The sequence below is a fragment of the Galeopterus variegatus genome, unplaced genomic scaffold (assembly GCF_000696425.1).
Source record: "Galeopterus variegatus unplaced genomic scaffold, G_variegatus-3.0.2 Scaffold604, whole genome shotgun sequence".
NCBI lineage: Eukaryota > Metazoa > Chordata > Mammalia > Dermoptera > Cynocephalidae > Galeopterus > Galeopterus variegatus.
Window position 1 is genome coordinate 143,630 of NW_007726715.1, and position 10,013 is coordinate 153,642.

The following is a 10,013-nucleotide window of genomic DNA, read 5'->3' on the forward strand; positions in this document are numbered from 1 at the left end:
TGTCAGCACCACACTCTCAGAAGTGAGCTAACCAGCCATTCCTATATAGGGATCGGAACCCATGGCCTTGGTGTCGTCAGCACCACACCAAGTGAGCCACAGGCCAGCCCACCAAGCCACTCTTTCCCCATCCACTCTGTGTATACTCTGGAAGGAAGTCACTGCACAGCGCACACGTAAGGGGTCGAGTTAGGATGCTCCACCTTCTTGAGGGCAGATTATCTACATAAATTACTTGGAATTCTTATGCCTAGATCTCTAGTTTCCCCCATTCATTTTATTTATAAAAATATGGACTCATGACATTTATTTTATACCTTGGATTATAATCCAATACTACATTGTTTTCAAATTTCTCCAGCTTTGGCTGTCTCTGTATTTTCAGTTGGACCTTGTGTCCCTTTGACATACCCCCCCCCCTTTTTTTTTGGCTGCTGGCATAACCCCATTTTTGATGTTTTTAAGCACTTATTTCTGGCACTACAGTATTCTCTGGGTATGCATCATTATTATCTTCTGCCCCACACCTAGAATCGGCCATTTCTCCAAGGAGCCCTAATTTCTTTTACTGGAGAATGGTACTAGAAACCTAAAACTGGGAGCTAAACGTGCTCATTGCTATTGGGCTGTCCTTACTCTTTGCCCTCTCAACTGAGTGCAAAGATGTGTGTGCTCACCTGCGCATATGCACATCACTATCAATATTTTCATATGGAACCATCTACATCAATATGAAGCTAAACATGAGTTCATCCTGGTGTCTCCAACTCTCACTGCCACACGGACTGCTCTAGCCTTCTCCCATTAGCTTCTCCCCTTGCTGCTTCTGTAAACTCCTACTCTGACAAACCTGGCCTCCACCATCTGCCATCTATACTCCAGCATTTTGTTATTCTCAGCAACCACCATTACTAGAAACTGTTAGCTTCCTCCTATTTTTTAAAACAAATGGTAGAATATTGCTCTGCACTTGAATCATTTCCCTGGGCAGAAAACATAAACTGGACATCGTTTCTTGCTGGAACATTCAGGTATAACTTATCTATTTTGAGGACTGCAAAATAATCCACGGAAGGCATCCAGATTATTTCCAATATTTTGCTGCAGCAATGTTGCAGGGATTATACTTGTTTTTGTAAACATACGGGAAGATTCATTTAAGTGAAGTGCTTGATCAAAGGGTATGAACATTTAAAAATCTGATATTGTCCCTTTGCCCTCCAGAGATTGGGCCTCCAGTCTTCTCACCATCAATCAGTGTTGGAGTATCTGTTTCCTAATGCCAGCTGCAAAGGATAGATCAGTATCAAATTTTTCCATCTTTGCCAATCATATGTGAAAGAAATTAGCTTTATTATATGCATCACAAATATATTTTCTTGACACTAGGGAGGTGTATTCTATTCAGAAATTTTACATTTTTATATAGTCAATTTATTATTCCTCATCCAGGATTTTGTGTTATGCTTATAAAGGCCTTTCCTCTTCTATGTTTTCTCCTAGTATTTTATGGTGTAGTTTAAAAAAAGAATCTCAGGGGCTGGCCAGTTAGCTCAGCTGGTTAGAATGTGGTGCTGATAATACCAAGGCCCAAGGGTTCAATCCCTGTAATGGCCACCAGCCCCAGGGGAAAAAAAAAAATTTTTTTTTTTGCATTTTCCATCTGATCTGTATTAGAAGTATCTCTCCATTACTACAGTCTCCAAACTTTTGAGGGCTGCTGACAACTGAGTGGAGTCTTAGCTTTCTTAATCACACTGACTAGTAAGGCCTTGTGTTTCTTGTTTCTTTAAAGACCCACTGGTGTCACACTCATCCCTGAGGGGCAAGGAGCCAGGGTGGGACTCTTATAGTATTTCACACGAGTGGACCTTCTACCACTCTGCTCACTTACCCACAAAGTCAAGTCCAAGAAATTCCTGTCCCCTGCACCCACAAGAGGGTAGAGCTGCTCTGCTCATCCCGAGCCTCCCTGCGTCCCACAGAGGTGCAGGCGCAGAGCTGGAGGCCCTCAGTGCCCATCACCCGCCCTCCCACAGGAGAACAGCCAACAACATGCTGAGGATTTACCGTAGAATAGATTTATTTACCTGAAACCATGTCTGTGCAATCCTTATTAGCACAGAAAGAAACAAACTTATCTCTATTTACAGTCTAAAGTCAAACATGCGTTGTGATAAACTGACGTTTAGCATTTTATTAAGATAAATGCATCACAATATTTGTATTGCACCAACATCTGTCTACTGCTTCTGATTTCATTAAATAAATTACATTTAATACAGTGTGAAATTGCTATCTGCGCACTCAAAAAATAACCGGAAGCTTACATTTTAACCATTCAACACCTGTAGTGTTTCTAATGAATTTATAAATAAGCAAACTGTACAGGGCCAATTAAAAAGTAGCATATTTCAATGTCACTGTAGAGAAATCTGGCTACTTACAACTGAAGGCATGCATTACAATAGAATATTGTACATTTACACAAGCTATGACATTTTGCACAGAGAAATGTGGAGACTTGGCTGATGGTTTCTAAGTTCTTAGATAAGGTTTTGGAACCTCATTCTTCTTGTAGCAAAGAATCCAAACTTCTCTGGAGAGGCTTTCTGATTCATTAAGCTAAATTGTACATTTGTAGTTATGATTTTGATTTAAAAGCTAAAAACCCCATTGGTAATCCACATTTCCTCCACATAACACACAATGAGTTGGGAACTTTTTTCTACTTTTCTCTTTCCCCAACATCAATCATGCAGAGGGTTGGTAGATGTGTTGCTAAAAACGCACATGCACGCAACCGAACACCCTTACATTTCTGCAAAATGGTTTAGGAAGCGGTTACTCCAGTATTGCTGAAAAGGAAAGAGAGAGGATATCAGCTTCATGAAATACGGGGAGGAAATGTTAGAATAACTAAGATGAAGATCAATAGTGACAGATGAAAAGAAATATTCAGCTTGATCTTTTAAGATTAAGACCAGCATTTCTGATTAACTGTCCCTGAGGTGCTGCCTACACTGTCACATCTAGAAGCACTGGTACAGTGACACACAGCCCTCGTGTCATCTGGCTACAAAGGCCACCCCTGCCTTGCAGGAAAATGACACGAGGCAGACACTTTAATTTCAGGCGTAAGAGCAGTGAGGTGGGCGAGAGAAAGCAAGGTCTGTGTTAGCAGTGCAGGGGAGATAAGTGGAGGGGGTGGTGAGCAGCAGCAGCAGTGCAGAACCTCCCAGCCCACTCTCCCCCTTCCCTCCTGGGCAGCCCGCCTCTGGGCGGCATGCCCAGCTCTTCCCAGCCCTGAAGGGTAACCACTGGACCTGGCTGCTTGTCATCCTTCCCTTTCAGTAAAGAAGGCTGAAGGCTACCCTTATCGGTAACTGCACGGGGTGGCTTGGCAGAATTCAGTGGTTGAAGTCAAAGAGCAGCCAATGACTTAGCTCATGGCCCTTGCAGACACGCTCTGGGCAGTGGTGAGGTGCTTGGCAGCCACAGAGCTAATGCTGTGGTCTCGCATATTCCTGAGGTTTGCCCACCTCATTCATGGGCTCAGGGCCCAGTTGGAGGGTGACGTGAGAGCAGCTGCCTGCAAGGGACACTGGCCAGGTGCCCTGCTTGTCTGAGAGCTCACCTAGCTCTTACGACAGTTCCTTCCAGAATGGATCACCCACATTTTGCAGAATGAGCTGCTAGAGTGGTACCCCAGATAGGGATGTGAGACTGCTGGTCTTCTGGGCAGAGGGCAAAGCTCTGTCATAGAGGACAGTCAAGGCCTGGGGCAGCAAAAAGCAACACTGATGGGATGGCCTTCAGCCCACCTGCTTATCAGCAAGGAGCTTGGAGCTGAGTTTAATGCTAGAGCTGTCCAACAGCAGGTGCATGGTGGGGCTGAGGTGACAACGCCTGTTCACTTACTGCTGTCCTTTCCTGGGGGTGCCAGGTGAGGACAGGGCTGAGCACCTGCTACCTTACTGCAGCATGGAGGCCTACAGCCAGGGATGTGCCCCAGATCTTGATGCTGGGCCTGTGCTTTGTGAGTAGACTCAGCTGAGAAAGAGCAGATGCTGGTAAGTTTTCAACCAGCAAAGCTGTAGTCACAAGAGACCAAGCAGCCCACCTCAAGGCGGCAGTACTACTCCCAGCTGTCTGTGTCGAGGGAAGTGGGTGCCCAAACAGCTGAAGGGGCTTGCGGCTGAGAAGCCACAAGGCAGCGGCCAGTCCAGGGCCATCTGGGGACACACACGTCTCCTCCAATAGCCCATAGCATTCAACTTTTTTTTGTAAAGGCCACTAAATCAAGGAACTGAGTCAGGAAAAATTGACTATCTGGTTAATTTTGTTTCCATTGAATGGTGCACCCCCAGCAAACTCAGACGCACTGTACCAGGATGCAGCCTGATGCACTCCTTGCATTTGATTCCCCTAACCCATTTTTTTCTATACCTTATGATGCCCAAACTGCCAACATCTACCCCCAGCCTCCAGCATCCTCTGCCAGGCAAACCAGCCTCCCTCCCTGAGAGCTGCTGCTCCCCACAAGCAGCCCTGGAGGCCTTGCAGTGAACCCGACCAGGACCGTGCTTTCAGAGTCAGTCCCTATGCTCCACTTCCATTTCCTTAAACTTGGACCTCTGAACTTGGCAGCACCTTGTCCTGCTTGCCACTCCTTAACTTCTCCCCAAACTCCAAGTATCTGCACCACATCTTCTGGCCATCACAATAACTAGAGCCTGAGCACCTTCACGAGAACAGTTGGGGACTCACAAGAGAGGGGGGAGCTGCTGCCACCTAGACCCCCTTCCCCGGGCTAGCGATTAGGCTGGCAGTTTTGGGGCTGAGCAGAGCCATGCCCTAATAACTGCTTCAACATACCCTGGAGAGATAAGACAACTCTTAGCCACAAAGAACGTGACCCAGAAAGGTAAAAAAACAGGTGGCCTATTTAAGACAAACCTACTGATGCTCAAGTTCACTGGTTCACAGTTACTGCTTTCACTAGCTTTTTGCTTTTTAATGAACAAAGTAGCAATGTTCTGGGATGATTCCTTACAGTAGCAAGGATCAAAAAGATCAAAAGCTCCATCTCATGTTTTTGTGAATCCCCATTTTGGCACTAGAGGAGAGACAGCCCCTTCAGCCTGCCAGTCTGGCCAAAAGTGAGTCTCTCCCCGCCAGGCTTCTGCCTGATGTGGCCCCTCCCCCAAATCTTGCTAAACCACTGTCCTAGGCAGTGAGTGGAGTCTACGGGAACCACACCTCCATCAGCTGATGCTACGCCTGCATCTCCCATGCTGTCCAGTGGTCACAGGCATATGTACCCCCACTGCTTTTGGGGCATCTCGGAGTACAGCAGCATCTGACACAAGGGGACTTATTGGTTAGTGTCAGTCACCTCATTTGGTGGCAGTCATCTTTAGGCTAAAGCATCCAAATTCCAGGGAAGAAAATACTCACGTTAGTTGATGGATGTTGGAAGGCATTGGAGGAAAATACCACAGTTAGGACTGTTAATGATTTATACACTGTTGGTAAGACCGATCTTGAACATGCACAAACATTGATCATAGTAACGATGATGGTGGTTAGTTCCACATTCAAATAAAAATAGTTCTATACAATATGTTCATTTGGTCATGTGCTATTTACAGATTTTACAAAACACACACACACACACACACACACACACACTCACTCACTCACTCACTTGCCCTTACGTTCTCTACACCAGGCTAGAACAGGCCAGCAGAAACTTTCATAAAATGTATTACCACAAATGACAAATGGTACTATACATTAAAAAATGAAATTCCTACAACTACCTATGCAGCAGAACAGGATCCTTCTTCCTCTCAAGCACAGTAAAACTACAGTTCTGAACTAAGAACTTGAGAAAGATGGACATATCTATTAAACAGTTCAAGGTAAGCCACTTAAGAGTTAAAAACAAGGCAGTTATTTCTCTCTGTCCATTTAAAATGTTTTATTTTTCTTTTTAAACTAGATTGTGAAATGCCACTGAAATAGGCAATGTTGGCAAAACAATGTCTGTTACAATAAAATACATTAGACATTTAAATAAATAACCTTAAAAACTATGTGAAGGGACATAAACCCAGTCAATTGAATCTGGAACAATGTTTTCTGCACAAGCGAGAACAGGCATACCTCTCGTTAAGACTGATGTAAACAGAACCATCAAAAACCCACAGAAAAAGCGGAGTGGAGCGGGGGTAGGGGTAGGGGTGGGGTGAATGGAGGGCCAAGAGGGTGAAGGGTGTGGCAAACCAAAAAATGCTGACTGAGGTAGCAGGACTCTGCTCAGTGCAGAAAAATTGGCTTATGAATAAAAATTAGACTGTGATATCAAATTAAATCCAGATAATCATGCAAGACACAATACATGCTATTTAGTTTTAGAAAAAAACACACATGTTCATTTCCTAAAATCTGCTGCCAATTAATTTGCTGACAATGTCTGCTGGCTCAACTATTTTTTTTATACAAGGATGAGTATTAAACAGAACACTGTACATGCTTTTTCATCTACAAAAAAATATTTGCATAAAATAGTGTTAGTTCTCTGTACATGTCAATGGACACTTTAATTATGTGTATAAAAAAGGAAAAATCTCGCCCCACTCGAGTCAGAAAAAGCAAAACAAAATCTAGAGTATGAAACCTCCGTCACCAGCCAATATGTTCATGTGAAAATTCAGCAGAAAGACAGTTGCTTTAAACAATAAAAAATTAATTGGTTAAGTTAAACATCTTCTTTATGTAAAACTGTCAGTCAAGACCAGAACATATCACTAAAGTTAGTGTCTGTGCTATAGACCCAGATCACCAGAGGCATTATGAGCAGTACAAATGGCCAGGAAATCCCATCGGTGCATGCCGAGAGTGAGCAGGATTTGGTGGCAGGCTGCACACACTCTTTACCAGGTTCCAGGTAGTTGCGGGCCACAAACTTCAGTGTCTCGTCCATGAGAATCACAGGCAAAGAGATTTTCAGCACCATCAGCCACTGAGTCACATTCAGTGGTGTGATCTGGAAGATGAGCTGAAACGCAAGAACAAGAAGCCTTGTCAAGCTTCCAGACTGGCTAGAAAGGAGGCAGCTGGTCCCCAGCCCAGGGTCCCATGATCACTTACTGGCAGGGGTTCTACATAAAGGATCAGGAAGTGGAGCGACATGGACAGGCAGATGGAACCCACGAGCCAGATGTTCTCCCAAGGGGGCATCCTCAGCAAGGACTGGTTTTCAGACAAGCTGCAGAACAAGGACAGGTCTGTGAACTCACCAAAAAGGCAAAGGCCGATGTCACAAGTGTCAGTTAGAGATCTGCTGAACTACACTTCAATAAGCTGCTAACTTGGCATCATCTATGGACCTCACTCTACTGACTAAAGTTTTACAACGGCAAAGTTAAGGAAGAGAATGTTCAGATGTAGGACAAAATGCCAATTTTACATCTAGGCTGCGGCACAGATCCCATCTCAGCAAGCTCAAAGCTGCTCTCAATTGCCCTAGACGCTTAGGCTATTTAGAAGTTTCCATTTTTCTCACTGGCTTAATTGGACGATACCATCTGTTTCTATGTTAAAGGGTGAAAGCTCCTTCCCTGTGGGTACTGGCACAGAGGGGGTAACGAAGTTCCTACTTTTGGCTTCCACTGTTTTCTTTTAAGGAAGAGCTCTTAAGAAACACATGGCTAAGCACTCCCACTACTTCCTGGAGGTGACAGTAGCTAAAGCTTTTAAAACCAGTATTGCTTGTTCTCCTTTCTTTTTGGAAGGGAGGAGCTTTCCTTTGATCCTCAATCAACCATGACACACACAGTCCCCCATTGCCCAAGCGGTCAGAGTTCTCACCTCAGCCTACCAGCGACTCACTAACCTGTTGAGGGCATTACACATCTCTATGGTTACTAGAACAGAGAGTGCCATTGTCATCGGATATGGGGATTCAAAGATTGCACAATCCACTCCTTCAAAGTCCGGGTTGTCATCTTTACACTGTAGGAAATGACTCTGCAACAAAAGTCCATTAGAATTCCCGTCAGTCAAGTACATTTCTGAAGTCCAGGCACCGACTCCACGCCCCACAGCACAATAGCTGTGGGGTTTTACCTCTTTTCTCAGAGAAGCCCTGGTCCTTCAGAATCATCTTAGATGCAACTGCTCATTGTTCGAGCAGTAAGATGATTTGATAGCCACCCACACCGCAGAAAGATCAAGGGCTCGCAAGGCTTCACATCTAAGGTAAAGAAAGGTAGCTAAATACCAGCTGGTAGAAGGACACTCTTGGACCACCGTCGGCCGCGATGAACCACCACGCAGCAGCACCCACGGTAGCAGCGCCGACATAACCTGGGAACAAACATTGGCAATTGCTGACACACGTGGGGCCTGCAGTGCTCAACGCAGGTGATGACACGTGGCCAAGCCCCATAGGGACAAAGATCGCAGCAGCACCCACGGTAGCAGCGCCGACATAACCTGGGAACAAACATTGGCAATTGCTGACACATGTGGGGCCTGCAGTGCTCAACGCAGGTGATGACACGTGGCCAAGCCCCATAGGGACAAAGATGAAAGACATGGGATGGTGATGGCAACTGGAGCCTGTGCTGCTACTAGCAGCTGCTCACGCTCAGCAGCCAGAGCAGCTAGACAACCGGTTTCTGAAAGGATGGGGATTTCCGGTACAGAAAAATTAGGCAACTTTTCCACCAGAATTTGTGAGAAAAAGTACCTACTGAACCTTGTACTGACCTTTGTACTACACAAGCCTTCTCTAGTCAGCGAGTAAATACTTGGAAGGCTGCAAGCACTTGTGTCCTCCACATAAGGCCACACAGTGTGGGGACCAGATCATACCATGACTTTTAGGCAAACTGATGCTACCTAGCCTATGCAAAGGCAGTTAAAGCAGTTGGTGCAGCACACTGAGCAACACTCCACTGCCTGCAGCAGATTCTGGGGCTAACCCCTCCCCACCAGTACCTTTGAATTCAGGAAGTTTATTACAAAGAAGCAACAAGGTGGGGGACAGAGAACACACAGACTTCAGAATATGAGAATGTCCCCATGTGGTGGTATCCATCAAAAATTACAAGTGCATACTCCACTAGCCCAGGAATTACGCTGGAGCATGAGGCAGCTGGTTATGAGGATGAGGCAGCTCTACATGTAGTGATATGGGATTATCTCACAAGCAGGAAGAAACGAAGATAAGATTCAGCACACAGATGAGCAGAGCATGCTATCATTTTTGCAAGAAAACAAACAAACCCCAAAACAAAATGTATCTGTCTGCTAGAATATCTCTGAAAGGGTACATGGTACATGAGAAAGTGGCAACGCTGGAGAGAACTCATTGGCCGAGAACCTTTCCTCTCTATACCATTGTGTGCTTTTGGATTTTAAGTTGTGTGCGTGTATTATTAAATCTTCCTATGGGATCCCAGGAAGCGATTTCACCTCTTTGGGCCTTACTTTCCTAACCAATGAAATGGGTAAAAGAATTAGCATCCTAGGTCAGAAGGATGAGGTCTAAAGAGATGATTTATGTAAAAATGGGATCATGCATGTGCCAGCCACTGCTGAAGACTTAGTTTCTTATCTTGCTGATAATTATCTATTCACATTTCACCTAATAAGCTCTCACTCTTAGAAGGTAGTACCTAGCTTGAGTCATCCTTGTATCCCTTTGCACCTAGGGCTGAATCTGAAAACCCTGGTTGTTTAACTGCTCATTCACTGAATCCCAAGGAAAGCCAGGATGCTAAAACAGGGACTAATTGTTGAGCAACTTTAGTAGAATGGGTGCATAGTTCATTAAACTGCAAGAGGGCATCCTCCATTTTTTGCTACAATAATATGGAGACAGAAGAAAAATGTGCTTTTTTTTTTCTTCCTTTTTTTGTCTTTTTTCATGACTGGTAACAGGATCGCAACCCTCGGTGTCGCGCCTGCACCGCGCTCAACCAGTGAGCGGACTGGTC

General features: G+C 44.9%; 1 protein-coding gene and 1 long non-coding RNA gene across 2 annotated transcripts in view; both read right to left on the bottom strand.

Annotated features, from left to right (window-relative positions):
- Positions 1 to 2,661: 2,661 nt before the first annotated feature.
- On the bottom strand, positions 2,662 to 5,705 carry LOC103588684. The gene is made up of 2 exons (XR_550328.1): positions 5,461 to 5,705; positions 2,662 to 2,858 (listed from the first exon to the last, which is right to left on the bottom strand). It is a non-coding gene; the product is annotated as an uncharacterized LOC103588684 (long non-coding RNA).
- A 48-nt stretch (positions 5,706 to 5,753) lies between these two features.
- ATP2A2 (ATPase, Ca++ transporting, cardiac muscle, slow twitch 2) overlaps positions 5,754 to 10,013 on the bottom strand; it is a 61,682-nt gene continuing 57,422 nt past the window's right edge. Inside the window, 4 exon segments of the mRNA XM_008570449.1 lie at positions 5,754 to 7,066; positions 7,159 to 7,276; positions 7,904 to 8,037; positions 8,291 to 8,376. Coding sequence (XP_008568671.1) covers positions 6,797 to 7,066; positions 7,159 to 7,276; positions 7,904 to 8,037; positions 8,291 to 8,376 — 608 coding nt within the window. The 3' untranslated portion in view covers positions 5,754 to 6,796.